General features: G+C 42.7%; 1 protein-coding gene across 6 annotated transcripts in view; it reads right to left on the reverse strand.

Moving 5' to 3' along the window:
• Positions 1–17,382, reverse strand: part of APP (amyloid beta precursor protein) — a 237,348-nt gene that overhangs the window by 78,462 nt on the left and 141,504 nt on the right. For 2 of the 6 annotated variants that reach the window (XM_037065130.1, XM_037065129.1), the window contains exons 7-9: positions 16,328–16,495; positions 14,050–14,106; positions 2,267–2,400 (exon numbers count right to left, since the gene is read on the reverse strand). In XM_037065130.1, coding sequence (XP_036921025.1) covers positions 2,267–2,400; positions 14,050–14,106; positions 16,328–16,495 — 359 coding nt within the window. The remainder of the gene's footprint in view (positions 1–2,266; positions 2,401–14,049; positions 14,107–16,327; positions 16,496–17,382) is intronic. The other 4 variants (XM_037065131.1, XM_037065132.1, XM_037065134.1 and 1 more) reach the window with 2 other exon arrangements.

Raw genomic sequence — 17,382 nt, forward strand, 5'->3', positions numbered from 1 at the left:
CCTGATGGCAATTGGGAGAACTGTGTGAGGTCCCAAGGTGCCTGCTTTGAAGGGGACTAAGGCATCACTGTCATATGTACAATGGTTCTTGTATCTTCAGTAAATGTCTCCATTTTTCATAGTACATGGCTAGATTTTTCCTGGACCGACCACGATATATATAAAACAGTGACTGATAAAATTAAGGATCAAATACACAGAACTGAATGAAAAGCAAGAGCAGTGACTGCCTGTCCCATTCCGAGGACTACGTGGGCTATGAGAAATGGGTGAGGCCAGCCAATGTGAGGGAGAGGGGAAGGGCGTTTCCAGAGGAAGTTAGTGCTGACGGTGACGGGAAGGCCAAGGTGCCCTGAGCACGTGCGGAGCCGAGGCCAACAGCTGTTTAGTGCTGCCAGTATGATGGTAGCAGCTGGGGGTGGGAGAGAAAGCAGGACGTCTGAAGTTGGGGTTCTGGGGGTTGGGCTGTGAGGGTAGGCGCTGGGAATGCCTAGTTGAGTATTCAGTCTTTATTCTTGTTATTTTAAATTTTTTCTTGTCCCAGATACGAACTTTGAGGGCAGTGGGAAGCACTGCCTGAAACCTTTAAAGACAGGAAGTGAGACAGAGTGTAAGTTTAAAGGCTCTCATCTCAGTGGTCATGAACACAACTCACAGCCGTCCTTGATTTTTAAACAAAGACTACACATCAACTTGTGTCTTCTTTTCTAAAGAAAAACCCCACTTTTCAAAAGAGCTAGTTTCAGGTGAAACCCCACTATCCCACAATAGCTAGCTGTGTAGTTCAACTCGCATTTGAGTTTCCATGAAGGGTGACAACCAGAACTGCAGATTGTATTCCAGAGCCCAAGGATTATGATTATAGTTTTCTTCCGCTTAATGTTTATTCCTAAGTAGTTCCGAGTACTGTGGTTCCTCTCTTATAAAAAAAAAGGAACTGTGTTGTGCCTATAGATACATTAGCAGTTGTATGTTTCAAAACGTAGGTTTTCCTGTTATTCAGGTGTGGTGAGGCCAACACATCAGGAGACGACCATCATTGAAAACAGTTTCTAACACGCCACGTGGGCAAGAACACGGGTCGGTCAGGAGGCAGTGAAAGTGAGAACAACACACGGATAACACCTCTATCCTTTATTGTGCTTTGTGGGGCCAGGAAGGAGCAGGGCAGGGTGAAGCGGCTCAGCAAGTTTAGGACTGACTCATGCGGGGGATTGGGTGGGTTCCGGGGTATGGGGGCCATCAGTCCTTAGATGTCCGGTACCTAGCCTTGAGGCAGGTAGGGCAGGTTGCTAGTCACCTACAGTGTAAGAGCCCAAAGAAAAAAGATAGTTGGGAGTACAGATTTTGAGTGGTTGGTCTGTACTGCGAAGGTGTGTTTACAGGCTGGTCATTGGCTACCTCTCAGAATTGGCTTGCCCCGGGAGGGGCAGCCTCGCTAAGGTTAGTAAGGTCTCAGATGCCAAATCATCGGAAAAAGACAGAAATAAAAGGGCATGATTACTATAGTCTACTCATGACCTATCTCGATCTTTAAAAAATATGGAACTAGATGAAATGATTATTATGTTTCACTTTAGTTAGAAGTTTCTATAGTCCTACGAATGAGCATTGTAAGAAATTATTGGTTCAAAGATATAATAGTCAGGTGCTTAGTACAAATATATTCTTTAATGGTAACTAAAGAACATTTTAACGGATTTTAATTTTTACCATTATGGTTACAGGTACTCTGCATATAGAACAATAAAAGTACTGAGAATGTTGTAAACACTGAATTTCTGCTCCCCAAATCCTATCAGACTTATGATACCTGGATCTTTCCTAGGTGGGATGCTCAGGAGCATACAACCCCTCCCACCTAATCAATATCCTACAGCAAACATTTCAATTAAGACTATGTCTTTAAGCCCTGGCTGGTATAGCTCAGTGGATTGAGCACGGGCCTGCTAACCACACGATCGCCGTTCGATTCCCAGTCAGGGCACATGCTTGGGTTGTAGGCCAGTTCCCAGCAGGGGACTCATGACAGGCAACCATACATTGATATTTCTCTCCTTCTCTCCTTCCCTTCCTCTCTAAAGATAAATAAATAAAATCTTTTTAAAAAGTTAAAAAAAAAAGACTATGTCTTTAAGGATAAAATAGAAAGACCTCACCCAGCCCTAGATATTCATCTGCCATTGGGCCCCATGGAGATCTGAGGCAGAGGCAAGACCAGCTTTTCCCTTTATTGCAGGGCTGAAGCGCGCATGGGCCACAGTACCTGGGACATTCTCTCTCGGTGCTTGGCTTCCAACCTCTCTTTGGCTTTCTGGAAGTGGGCGTGTTCATTCTCATCCCCAGGTGTCTCGAGGTACTTGTCAACGGCGTCAGGGGTGCTGGCTGCTGTTGTAGGAACTGAAATTAGAAGGAAAGGAGGTTTGAGAAGAGACACAGACTATCCAGTCATTTCAAAGAAAGCCGTATTTTTTGTTTATTCCAGAACAAAGAGTTTAGTACAGAGGCACATACAAGCTGTTAATGCTGTTTAAGAGGACACCATGAGACATTGCCCAGCACAGTAAGATGAGTGTCACTCCTTTCAAGAATCAGGTGAAGGAAAAATCTTGAAAATAGTCCATTTAGTGATCATAATATTATACTTAAAATTTTTTGCAAAACAAACAGGCACAGAGCAAAAACAGTTGGTATTTGATACAGACATGTTGCCCTAATTCCTATGCTTTGCTAAATTGATTTTTGTAATCTTGAAAGTAAATGATATATCATCATGACTATGCCTTAAGATTCCTACAAAAGCCAAAGAAATCTCAAAATTACTCTACTGTAGAATAACTGCACCAGAGTAAATGTAAACAGTCTACACTCTCTCTTTTAGATCGCTTGATTACACACCATCTTTTGTGAAAAAATATTTTAAACACTACCAAACAAACTCAGAAAGTTAAGAAATGCATTTTTGAAATCATAAAAGAAACTTTCTACTTCCACAAATTTGGCCACAGTCAACTGATTCATGTGACTCGTTGTCAAAAAGGAAGTGATTTCTATTCTGAATTCCACTAATACTTCTGAGCAGTATTACTGAATTGCAACATCTACTGCTATATCATGTGGAAACGTAAATACCCACAAAATTGAAGTGTGCATTATAAAAGAAAAATGTCTTAATTCACATGCCGAGTGAATTATAATGCCTATACAAGCAGTTTTCCAAAAGATCAGATCAGAATTCTATCTAATAAGAATTCAGAGCATTTATGAGCTTATTTTTTGAGTTAAAAATTTTGATATAAAGAAACCATATCAACCAAAAAAAACCCCCACCCAATCCAGTAAAATAAAAATAGGTGCTTGCACTATGTTCTCAGGTCAAATCAATTTGTTTTTTATTCAAAAGACAATTCGAGTATCACTAATGTTCTAAGTATTCTTCAGTAATCTTCTCTAATTACTGGACCATTATATTTGAAATATAATACCTCCAAAAAGACTTGAATGAGAAGAATTTATGGTCATATGATTTTGAAACTAAACTCTAAGATCAATGTCTTTTATACACGCTTCAAAAAAAATCTGGAATGTTAAGAATCCATTGGCCCCAAGATTTGCACCAAAACCAGAGGCTTTTTTGTTACATAATTAAATATTATCATTAAAGAGAAATATTCATTCTAGTTTCGTTCCTTCTATTCCAATCACTGCTTAATAATTAAAACAATAAAAGCAGCTAAGGTATCTACTCAGGTTTTTCAAGTGCAAGGAAGGACGTGGGACATATTCCTGATTTTCCCCCCCAATACTTAGGTGTCCACCCCTTAAAGTCCCACCCGTGGATTTTGGGTCAGTTGGTCTGGGATTGGCACAGGGCATACATATCGAAAAACATCTGTCCCCAGCTCTGTTCAGTGAACGAGGGAGAGGATATTTCAAGAGCAAAAGGAAGAAGAAAGGCAAGAGCATGAGCTTTGCAGTCGGGCACAACTTGATTTCAGTCTTAGCCAAGCCAGGGCTATAAGAAGTATTAGTCAGTGTTCCGGCTTCTCCGCCTAGCACACCAGTGACTAGGAGCATCAGGAGAGTGAGATCCACACCATGCGTCAGTCGCCCTGCAGAAAGATGGCTTCCTGATAGCATACTTCCTTCCTCCTCTGCTTACTATATCCTAATTCAAAATGGAGAACTTAGGCCGCCATAGAAAAGTGAGCTATTTTCCTTCCAAAATCCACTGAAAATAAATTACACACAGGACCATGAAGCACCAACTGCAGAAAAAATATGTATTTTTTCCTAAGAAATTTTCTGTATAACCCATATAAAGGCTGAAATGATTAAAAACGAGTTCTTAATTTTAAGACTAAAAGATAACTATCAAAGTAAAATCTTTTTTTTTGTAAAAACACACAAACAAAGGTAAACTAAGGTAACACACACAAACTAAGGTAAATATCTTCCTGCAACTCAAGCAAATTACTAAACAAGAATGTTTAACTTAATCATTTTCCCAACTTATAATGAGAATAGCATTTAGCATTTTAAAATTTATTTCCCATGGTTTTAATCATCATCGCTGGTACAGCTCAAGTGAGAACAAGTTCAAGTTCTTTTTGGCATAGAATAATCTGGCAGAATGACAAAATCCGGCAAATCAAATTTTACATTTGGAATAAATAAAAATGTTTGGGGCTATATTCCCTGATCAGGATAGCCAGGGGCCTTAAGGGTGTTCATCTTATCATGGCGCCCTCTTTGGAGGAATGGAATTATAAAACTTGCTATATAAGTAGAAAGGTTCTCCAACGCTCGTGATTTGCAAATACTGTCTATTGTTATGGAAGGGAGGAAAACACTAAAACCTGAGTCTCATTAGCCTAAGCTGAAATGCAGTTTTACAATATTAAGAAAAAGATAATAAAGACGCCAGCGTGTGAAGTACGTTTAACAAGATTAAGAATATTTCAAGTATTAAACCTTTTTTCAGCATGTAGAAATAAATACAAAGACTGCATAACATACTTATTCGATTGAGTCAAGCTACTTGTCTTTTTAGAGTAAAATCCTTGTTAGTGACCTCCGCTCCTCTAGTTGAGAACCTCAAGGGGCGCCGTCTCTTTCTGTCCTTTGTTCAAACATTTAACCACTCATGCTAACAATGCGTCTCAATCAGTATGAGCGAAGTGTTCTTGTGTTCGTATGATCCAGCAAACTTCAGCTGCCTATCCCGTCAAGGAGAGGAGAAGGGTGACACATCTTGATATTTTCAAATGAATTTAGCATTTCATTATCACTACCCTGCAGCTGGTGAGGAGGCCGGGGAGAACATTTTAAGGAGGAGTTCGTGCAGAACACTCATCTTCTATTTCTCTAATATTCCTACATCTGAAGACACGGTCGTAGCGGGACTGGCTGCCACTGTGTGATGAAGTCCGCACTAGACCAGAGACATGGTGACAAGGATGGGGGTGGGCACAGGAAAGCCTGTGCTCTGCGCCTTGACCCTTCCAAGGTGGCTCCTTCGGGAAAGGACGGGCTCAAGGAAGAGCAGAGCATGTTCCAGGGCACAAGGGGAGCTGGGCCTCACCGTCACATGGGTCGCCTGAACCACTTAGAAAGTGAAAACAATGTGGCTTTGCGAGGGTTCATTTTTGAGTTGTTTTTGAAACTTCCACAAGGCAGTTTATACTGTCCAGACACCTCTGAGGTGCCCTGGGTACGGTGACGTGGGCCCAGACTTCCCCGTTGGTCAAATCATAAAGCGGCCACTCGTGAGGGCCTGCTGTGCCAGTCCCTCCACATGTGGGGACAGGAAAAATGACCCCGTTACATACACTGCATAGAGGGGAAATACTATTCACCTAACATACTCATATCCCCAGATACACAGAAATAACTCTGCATTCAGGATTCAGAAAACCAGGAAAAGATTACAAAGTTAATATTTAGAGCAGAATGGGCTAACCCATTGACACATCTAGGGCATTGGAAAGGGTCTGTTTTGGTTAATGAACAACACGAATTGGCCCCCAATATACTTTGTTATGGTATCTGTTGGCCTGTTTTCCGGGCTGTTCCTGCTTTGTCTGCCATTGGGCAAACCACCTCCCGCCAGTGTTCACCAGAAGCAGGATTATGAAACCAAGGTCAAAGGGAAAGATCCCACAGATCTTGAGACTGAAGAATCTGTTAGCCCTCCGTCCCTGTTTGGACATGCTCAATCATTCTTTCTGCAAGCAAGCTTGCTGAGTATAGTCACCTTTCCAAAGAAAACTAGGCTTAAAACTCAGGGTTAAGCATTTTTAGTTCTAGATTTTGACTGCTAGCTACCAAATCCTAAGCAGCACTCCTATCATCTACACTTCTTTAACTTTGGATGAAATTCCTATCAAGTTTCATAGTCTCCTAACAGCCTGGTAGCATACAGTGGGAGGTATACCATTTTTACACAGCATGGGTATCTGCCCCTAATTGAGAAACTACAACAGAAAACCAGTTCCAACTCACAGCCCATCACTGCCTCAAGATGAACATTCTGCTTCCAAAAGCTCGGTACAATTCTGGACGAGAAGTGCTTCTCATATAAACTGCATCCCATTTCCTGTGTGCAACCCTGGGAGGTCAGAGGTATCTGAGAAGCCGAGCCAGGAGCCCACACGTGGGCTAGGCTGCCTTCAGAGAGACTGCTCATTCCTTTGTTCCCCGGAGTGAAAGTACAGCTTCTGCTCTATGTGAGGCGCGGGGGAGAAACCAATGAGCAAACAAAAACCCTTGTCTTCGTGGAATTATGTTCTAGTGAAAGAAACAACCATCTCAAAAAATAGTAATTCACACGGTTAATATGTGATCGGTATGATGGAGAAATAGAGAAACAGAGCGGTGTTGCGGGAGGGTTGGGGGCAGGGGGTGGAGGAGAAAGAAAGTGGCCAGGCTGGGTCTCACTGCGGTGACGTTTAGGAAAAGCGCCCCTTTCCAGCTACTTGCTGCAAGAACAGGGCAGGCAGATGGCGACACATACACAAAGGCCCTAAGGGGTGAGTGTGGCTGGAAAATTCCAGGATGGGCAAGGTCAATGTGGCCTGTGCGGAAGGAGCGAGGAAGGGAGTAGTGAGAGAGGCAGGGCCAAGGTGGGTTGTTTTAACAAAGAGCAAAAAGGCGCTTCAAAGGATCTGCCTGCTGAGGGGTCAGGAAGGAGATCTTTAAAGAGTAAAACACAAAGGGGAGGGTGGCTTGGAAAAGTAGCAGGGAGGGGGTGAGGGGTTCTCACTACATGTCCCCCCCAACCCCACCACACCCCCCCCAACACAGATGAGAAGGATCAGATTCACCCCGTTACCACAAAGCGGTGTTACCTAAACCACAGGGAACCAAACACGAAGGGAGATACAGTTTTCTCGTGTGTGAAGGCTCATTTCAGTCTTAGAAATGATGCACCGAGGCTTGTTGCTATACCTCTGCTTCCCATTGTCATCTCCTCGTCGCACCTGCCTCGGCTCCATGTTTTTTTGGGGTGAGTGGAGGGTGAAGATGAGCAGATTGGCTTTCAGCTTATTAATGAATCCTGGCAGTGTTCCCGATGTTCCTGTCACACAATACACTGCCATTATTGGGGACTCATTGCCAGCAAAAAATTTCTGCTCCTGTGTTTCCCCTTTACAGTGATAAGGTTACTTCAAAACGGGGTGGAAACTGGTATCACCTGCGGAATGCGGTAGAAGTCCCTCTCCTCGCCCCTTGGCAGGGCCCCTGTATCAGACACAACATCGAGTTTGAGTGTCCACACACCAAACACCCATTTCAGGGCTGATTTTACAATCACCACATGGTATTCCATTTCCTATTCACACAAAAGACAGCAAGAACATGGAGTCCCAAACCAGAGACATTGGGAAAAACTGTCCCAATGACTTTGATATTTGTTGGCTTCCTCAGTTTCTAGGGCCACACATAAATTTATAGTTATAATGGGCTCAGAATGCAAAAAGAGAATAATCTTGCCTTCAAACAGTAACCACTGCAACCAGCGACACCAAGCCACCAGGCAAATGTTCCCCTTAACAGAAGCCCATAAATGGCATCTAGTCAATACACTAACATTAGATTCTAACAAGAAAATTTGATTAGTCTCCTTTTGCCAGCAGAAAGGCAATGCATGACCTCTATAGCAACGACAATAGAAAATGAAAGTAAATGAAGACCTATGTAAGTCCTTGCCTTATCACCGAAAATGCGATTTCACACCGAGCTAGCAAAACTGTCACTTGAAATGGCTGTGATTTATATGAGAGGTGGCAATGGGAATAATTTATATACAGGTGAACTGTAAACCTGTAAGAACAATTTTATGTGAAAAGTCAATCTCAGAACATGGCAGAGCTTTGCGGACTGCCACCTCAACTTGTCTTTTTTAAAAACCGGCTTCGTTTCTCTAATTCTGAAACAGCAAAAATGCCTAACACATGTGAGACCCCAACATCTATCACTACCACCACATCCGAGTTAGGGGAGCCATTTGTAATGTGCAAATAGTCTGTGATCCTTAAATGGGGTTAGACACTCTCTAAAAACCAAAAGAACAGAGGCATGTTCCCCGGCATGTCCTTGTATCATTCTTCTGCAGCCCGTGTGATCGTGGCCGGCAGGCTCTCAATGCATCCTGTGGGCACACGTAATAAAAATGTAATCTACACAGTGTTTACTCTACTCCAGCCAGGCTACATTTCTTTTTTATATCTTACGGACACACACTGACATGGGAATTTTGTCAACTATATGAAATCAGCGTAGTGAGAATGAATGCTGGTGTAATTTTTATTAGTATCTACATCCTACTTAACACGATGCATCACAATTGAAGAGCATTGTTCGAAGTCCGAATCCAAAATACGCGTGTGAAGCAACAGTGATCATGACTGGCATCCAGACCTTCTTAATCTTTGGTTATTGTTTTTTTCTCAATTTGCTGGCAGCCATTTCCAACTTTGTTAATAATGGATCATAAAAGGATGACCGGTCACAGCTGCTCAACCCTCAGCCGATGAGTTCAAAAAGTCAAAATCTTCAATGCTGTCCACTTTCCTAGAAGCTGTAGCAGTTCAAGCCAGGGGAACTGTTAACCTCTATGGAGGCCTTCAGGATAAAACCAATCTCATTCTATTCCAGCCTTCCACAGCAAGCTTTCCCTACGCTTGCATATTTTATTTTACATTGTTACTTATTGCATCTCATACTTGGGTCTCATCTCATCAATGGAACTGTCAAGTTACTGAAAGCAGGCTCTTTGATTTACTCTGCTGATGTCCTTTAAAATACCTAGCTCATCTCCAGCTCACCCTGGGCTCAAAAGTAACAGTTTTATCAAACCGGAGGTTGGTCTGCTGGTCTGCGTTTGTAAACCATGTTTTACTGGACACAGCCCTATCTATTCACTTGTCACTTGGTTGTGGCTACTCCCAAGCTACAATGACTGAGTTGAATACTTGTGACAGAGACCATGTGGCCTACAAAAACCTGAAGTATGGACTGTCTGGTCTGTTAAAGAAACCTTTTGCTGACCCTTTCTTAAACGGCTTACTTTTCTTTGGAAATAGCTAAAGAATACAGCACATATATAATAAGCATTTTTCTTTTTTACCGCTCTGAGTAAGTAAGCTTTGTTTTTTTCTTTTGCAATGCTGGTCTGCGGAGCAAATCAACGATTTTCCGTGGTAGGGTTTCTCCCTGTGGCGGCTCAGACCTTCTCGTCCCGACCACTTCTGGACGCCACAGATGCAGCATCTCATACCTGATGACCTGCTAGGTTTTGTTGGCACGGATGTGACATATAATTTAATGGACCACCACATCTTTTTCTGCTTTTAATTGTTTTAAATAATGCTGAGCCGTTTTATAAAAGTATCACCGTTCTCTTCGTGTTCAGGAATGTAGTTAACGGAAACTAAGAGTTGCTGTTTCACAACCGGAAGAACAGACACAGTGGGGTTAGGAATAATGGTTCAAGGCCGGCCCAAGACTAAATGGCCTTGATGTGACGACAGGACAACTCTGGATCAGGGTGGCACATTGCATTCCAAGGCTACACAGTGAGTTATCCACAGTTTGCAGATTGTCTGCTTCTGAGGCAACAACCTTAGAACTTGGGATGGTGCTTTGGCCTGATTTCACACATTCTCTGGAAGACTAGTGTATTCTATGTGAGCCATTAGGATGCCAGCAGACATCAATTTCTATTGCTTCCCCAATCCTGCAGGAGGCCGGATCTACACTTTACAAAGAACCCATGGCCCTAAACACAACCCCAAGCTACATCCTGGAAGCCAAGTGACCTGTGTGAGCAGGGCCATGTGGTAGCTCTACAAACGGTCGTTCTCTAGCAGATGCTGGGATTCTGTGAAACCAGGAAGACTCAGAGAGAGAGAGGGTGGGGTGGTGTGCGGCGAACGTGCTCTTCCACCCCAGGGGCTTGCTGATTTATTCCCCGCCTCCCTAACAGTTCTTATGTTAGAGTAGGAAAAGGATGAGACCTCTAACAAAAAGTCAGAAGAGCAACTTCTACCCTAACTTGCAAATATCGAGAGTTGCGATGGCGGCCTCACAAATTCCATTTCAGAAACATTGGTGGAGAATTGGACGCTTCTGACATTCTAACACTTCAACATGCCTTCAAGTGCATGGAAAGAGTACATGTTCTCATCAGCCTGGTTATATTTCTGAATCAGACATGGGCACACTGTCAGTGGAGATCAAAAGGGGGTGATTTTGTCTACCCCAACAAGAGCACAGTTGGCAAAGTTGGGAGGTATTTTCAGTGATCACAGCTGGGGTGGCGTTGCTGGCACGTAGTGGGGAGAGGCCAGGAATGCAGCTCCACACCCTCCACGCACCCACAACAGTGAGTTCTCCAACCACAAATGTCAGTAACGTAGAAGCCGAGACCTTGCTGCAGGTGTGGCTTATACCACAACTGACCCAAGAAGAGGAGCAGGATGGGTCATTTGTCATTCTCTGTGGTCAGACCCCTTGGTGTAGTCAACCGACTGAAAATGGGCACGATGTTCTTTATGAGATGAACTGCCATAAAAGTCCGTTTGTTTGCCATTTGAGATGCAATCTGATGGGGAGAGTACCCCCACACACACACACACAAAGATCATACTCTCATCTGAAACACACTAATCAATTAACTATGTGTGTAATAACGTCACTGTTCACAAAGACCACAGTGGGCAGGCTGAATGTGAAACTTGTGCACTATTTTAAACCCAAATGGGCAGACACAAAAGTGCCGTCAGAAACAATTCAGGGCTCGCGATTCTTTACCCCAAATGGGAAGGGGATTTTCAAAAGGATTCAAATCCCTACGTTTATTTGTAAAATGAAAGCTCTTAGCATCACATCTCTATCCTTTCTATCAATAGCTTAATTATTATCTATGATACAAACCCCCCAAATTAAGTGTCCCTTAAAATTGCAACGTTCAAAATTTTTATTATGACAAAGACTAAAAATCTACAAATATCTAATTATAATAATAAGTCTTGACAGGAAAATTATTGTACTTAAAATGTAGACCATCACACATTTTCTCTAATATGTGCAATTTTATACCAGTTCAACTGAAAAGCGTTTTCTATCTCAGTTCACATTTTTTATGCAATCGGAAGTAACTCAGACTGAGAAACCGGTAAAACCGACCACCTTTGTGAAAAGAGATTCCCTCCCATCAGGTTGGCTGGGGAGCCTCTGGATTGGCGAAGGAGCCCAGTGCAAGCCCAAGTTGCCGAATCAAGGGGGCCTGTTCCCCTTTGTAGTCCTGGCTCACTTTCTCCAACTCCGGTCTGCCGTCTGCATTTGACCTCCAGATGACCGTGACTTTTTCAATTCAAATGTGCAGCTTTGCTATAAATAAGGTAGTATAGCTGCCCAGGCTATAAATAACTAAAAATTATACGCTTTCTCCAGTCTGTTGGTACTAACACTGCAGAACCCTTCACTTGCTGTGATAGATGTCTCTGTGGGTAGATAAGAAAACATAACTGCCGAAATCACACTTCACCCTCTGAGAAAAGTGTCAGGCTCCCAAACGCACTACAAACGGAGGGAGAAAATTACAGGGAAAGAGGATATTACAAAAAATTCTCAATGTCTTTTTGGAGAAGTTGAGGACGCAAGCACTTGAAGAAAATAAAATTATCAAGTGACAATGTTCATTTCCATTAATTAATGACAATGGGAATACACACTTATTTTTATATGCTAAAATAATATAAAATGGAACTTAAAGTAAAAATACATCGTTTTGTAAAAGGATGAGAAAGACATTTAATTCATCGAAACGTGCTCTATTCATGGCATTTACAAAAAATGCTTTTAATATATTTATTTCATCCAATATCTACTACCCTCTATATTCCTGAAATGTGCGTCTGAACCTCAAATACAATTTTTCTAATCTAGAAATCAAGGTCAGAACCAACTACTTGCCCATTTGGAACATGGAGCACAGCCGGAACGGCATTTAGGGTTCAAACCTGGCCCTGCCATTTTCGGTGACTGGGGAAGGACAGTCACTGAACTCTTAGAGCCTCAATTTCTCACGTGCACAAAGGGAATGAGGTAAATGCCCACAGAGGATTCCTGAGGAAATAAATGGTCCATGAAAACCCCAGTGAAACCCAAGACGCCACACAGATGGATGCATCATCAATCTGACAGTGTACTTTCCGTGGTTTTCCCTAACCCTTCTACGTCTACTCACTCCCAAAACTTCCCGTTCTTAGAAAGAATGCGGTTTCACAGTCATAGGACATACGTTTGTTGTGACAGTAAAAAAGCCTTCAAAAGCTATGCATAATTTGAATGCATTTGCATCTTATGGAGGCCATTAAAAACTTTTCTATGATAGCATCTTTTGTAAATTACAGAACTCTCCAACTATAATTGATCTTTTTTTCTTAAAAAAGGATAATTGGTCTCATCAATTTTGAGACTAGATTTTTCTTAGAATAACGCAGAAAAATGCTAATGTTCTGGTGATTACCAGAGGGAAAAGGGGTCGGGGAGGAAGAAGAGGGTGAAGAGGGCCTAAATGCTGATGGAATGAGGCCTGACTTGGTGAACACACAATACCACATACAGATGATGTGTTATATAGTACTGTGCACCTGAAACCTGTAGAACTTCATTAACCAATGTTACCACAGTAAAAAACAAACAAAAATGCGAATTTTCATGATATCTAAGCTACCGCTGAAAGTCAGTGCCTCTTCCAGCAGTCACAAGCATTAATACTACATACTTTCCCTAACCTAACCCTGGGCGAATCCATTTCTGGATGTAATCCAAATTTAAAAATGGGCAGTCATGAGTCTGGCACCACAGTTTTAAACCAAGGGGGACTGATATGCCGACTGAAATCATTAAAAAGTACAGATGTTGTACGGCAGGCTGACATAACACTTCTTTAGAGGAAGCTCTTTCTCTACGTCTTAATGACCCTGCCCCACTAGTGTGCACTCGGGGACAGGTGGGAGAGACCATTCTGCATTCTGAAGTGGCCTTTCTCTTCCTAAAGAGTAACGGCTGTCTTACAAGACACAACTGAAACCAGTGCATGTGCTGTAATATCCTCGGTTAGTCCAATGCACAACGCACGCACACGAGACATTTCTTTCCTGGGAAACAAGTCACTTATAAACATCGCCTCTTGTTAAACTGTGGCGTCTGTGAGTCGCAGGAAATAAAACAGCGATGCCAAATAAAACACAGTAGTAATGTTGTATACACCGTAGTTTATAGAACCATGCTAACTAAAAAGGAAACCGATTGGAAATAGAAGCAGCTTACTCAAGGCCCTTAGCCGGACATCTGAAGTTGTCTGGTGAAATCAGACGTAATTATGAGCAAGGAAATGGAAATAGGCATCTTATTAAAGACAGGGAGGTGTTCAAGAAACACAGAGTCATGCACAGAAGGTGAGGACGCTGGACTTAAAATCCAGCCATGCAATGTACTTCTCCCCTCCCCGCTGCCCCCAGGGGATTTACAACATACGTTTACCAGCATCTTGGGGAACAGGCTCCGGGGTAGTCTTGAGTAAACTTTGGGACACTATGGAGAAAATAAAAGAACATAACTAAAAACAAAAATAGAAACATGGGAATGAGGGCTGAAACTCACTCACACAATTCCACTAACCAAAGGGAGAAACAAACACAAAACCATGGAATTCCAAACAAAAGCTAAGCAAATGCCCTGAGTTTGGGCCCCAGCACGCAACCAGTCAACATATAAGCATAAGATACATCTCCACAATCACATCTTCGAATGCAGGATATTAGAATGCTGGTACTTGGGTGTCTCTGATAGGACACCCAAGTAGCCTATGGAAGGATTTCTTGTTCCCATTCTCCCTCCTTAGCACCCAGCATCACCAATTCCCCCCCATCCATTCTCCACGGAAACTCTACTGTTTCATCTGCTCACAGGGTAGCCTCTTGGCTCTGGCTCTTCATTGAGCCTTTACTCTTCACTTATCTGTCCACCTTCCTAAGTGACTTGTAGCCTCTCATGTTTGCTATCTCGATAAATTATTCTGTAACCCACTTCCACCAAAACGAAGCACTGCCTGGCTTATCCATTACATCTCTATTGAGAACAGGTACCTTTTACAAATCTCAGCAAAAAAAGTGTGCCATCCAGGGCACCTCCAGACACTGCACCTGACCTTGGGCCCACTGCTGGCTCCCAGCCTGGCTCAATCCAAACTGATCAAATGGAGCGGGGGTGTGTAGGGGCTGCTACAGGTTTATTTTTTAAAAAAATTTGGGGGGGTGTTTCCAACTCTTGAGACAAATTCATCCTGCTAATAATTAAAAAAAACCTTTCATATGTTACATGCACCCATATTTATACTCCAAGAAGAAATTTCACCTCAGGGAAAACGCCAGAAAATCTCCCCCAGCAGCTACACCAGTCAGAATCCCTTTAACAAAGGCCCTTTGTTCAAGAGGCTCCAGGCAAAAGAACCCCCATTGTGCTCCATGTTACCTGACCTTATTAACTCCTTTGTGCGAAACTGAAGAAAGGAGTTTTTTGAGCTGGGAGGTGCAGTCATCCAATGAGAGGAAAAGATGCCAGGAACAGCTGCCCCAGGGTTACCCGTTCCTACACCTGTTCTCCCGAGGGGCAGAAGTGGAGTCATCTCCTACTCCAGAGACCCACAGGAGAGCTTCCATCCGATTCCGCTTGGATGCTGGGCTTCACAATAGAAGGTCTGAAGGGCGCAGGTCCTGTTTTTGTGTGGCCTAATCCTATGATCACACCGGAAAACCATTCACATAATCCCTGCAAGTCCCAGGCAGGAAATGGGGACTCACCCTTCCAAAGACCAAGGAGAAAAGACAGGAGTCTCTCCAACAAAACAATGAACAATTATTGAATTTAATCTTTCATTTATCAAGGTGAGTGAGCACTTCTTGAGTAGTTAAAACTGTTGACTCATGAACACAAAGTTAATAAAATGAAACTGGGAATTTAACCTGGAAGGCTATTAGGAACAAAAGTCTGTTATGTCTGGTGCATTACTTTCTGAGAACTACCTCTGTGGAAGAAGTTTCAACTTGCACGTAAGTCATCATGACTTCATTTATTTATCCCCCAGTCATGGAAAGTTTCAAGTTCAACTTTTTTCCCCCCAACTCCCTAAACCTTATTTCACTGAAGGTTTCTAATGTGAAGGCAAGAGTTTTCTTCTACTTCCAAGAGAAGACATGGACACTTTGCAGGAACACGTGCACAGCATTTGCAGCACATGGCCCAGTTCCTTGCCACCGCAGTTAAAATTCCATGTTACAAAACACATCCAAAGTACTCATCATAGCAAATATGCCTTACCAATGCAACTGAAGCATCATCAGCCTGGCTTCCAGTGGTTACCTTATTTGCACATGTAGTGCACATGCACAGACCCAAACACACATGTACACGGACAAACACATAGGTACACATTTGCAGTACAGCTGAGAAGACAAAACAGCAACCCCAGAATGGCTTAAAGAGAAACACTCAATAGTCCCAGAAAGTGCAAGGCGTATGCACCACACCAGTCAAAGAACACGCCCATGGCCATGCTTTAGTAGAGAGAGATGGAGATGCGAGCTCACGGGTGAACACACTGGAGGAGATGCTGGCAGTTAGCGTGGCTGAGAGAAACGGAGTTAGTGGTAGCACAGACCCGTCCCCGAGAACCAGGAAAACCAGTCTGTTACAGGGAGCATAGTCAGTGGCGAGAAAGACGAAAGGTGGCCAGGCTTGAGGAAGGTCCACTTACTGACGCTGCCACACACGGCCATGCAGTACTCCTCTGTGTCAAAGTTGTTTCTGTTGCCGCCACATCCGCCGTAAAAGAACGGGGCGCACTTCCCTTCGGTCACATCAAAGTACCAGCGGGAGATCATTGCTCGGCACGGCCCCGTCTCGGCTTGTTCAGAGCACACCTCTAATCAGAGGAGACGTGGGGAACCACATTTAGCATGAAAAGGTACTGGCTCATGGTTCACGTACACGTTTACTATTGTTACATCAGTTCTCCCAGTGGTGACTTGAGCTGGGTTTATAAGGCAGCGTCTGCCAAACAGTCAGTGAGGAATTTAATGACCTAGCAGGACTTTAGAATTACCTCTGAAACAAAGCAATGCATTCATACCTGGTTTAATGAGTTTAGCTCTCAGTAGCAATAAGAGGATTCCAGCTAGAGGTGAACAAATATTTTAGCCGTTTTTAGATTAATATTAAATGTCTCACGGTACCTGCACATCCAAACATTTCTTCACTATGAAAACATAAACTTCTTAAAAAGTAACTTAAAATTACTTAAAGGTAATTTGTGTCTGGTTAGGAGACACACAAGCAAATTTAAACTCTCGCAAATATCTGGTTTTCTTTAATAAATGAATGTCTTGACTTGAAGCACAAAATAATTACACATATTTTGAAGATGGTCTAGAAGTCAAATGACATTATGATATATTGTTTTCCTATACCAAGTGTGAAGCATGATGGTACATTCATCTTATATTATATTCATTTTATTTTTCTTCTGTCTCTATCTAAACGGCTATGAAACCCTTTGTTAGAGCTAATTTGTAAAGCTCTAATCAACAACGAAAAGCATCCAGACTCTGAGTCCATTTATATGCCAACCATGTAAATACAAAGAACTACATGACGGGCCCACATGTCTTGCTGGAATCTCCAGAGTCTTAATTCATCAATTAAAAAAAAAAAGCTAAGAGTGACAGTCTCCATTTGTGGAATGTTTCATTGGCACTTGTGACATTATTGTGGCTGCTAAACTATTGTGGCTGCTAAACTCCTGACCTGAAA

The sequence above is a fragment of the Sturnira hondurensis genome, unplaced genomic scaffold (genome assembly GCF_014824575.4).
Source record: "Sturnira hondurensis isolate 20B ecotype Veracruz unplaced genomic scaffold, ASM1482457v3 Scaffold0015596, whole genome shotgun sequence".
Taxonomy (NCBI): domain Eukaryota; kingdom Metazoa; phylum Chordata; class Mammalia; order Chiroptera; family Phyllostomidae; genus Sturnira; species Sturnira hondurensis.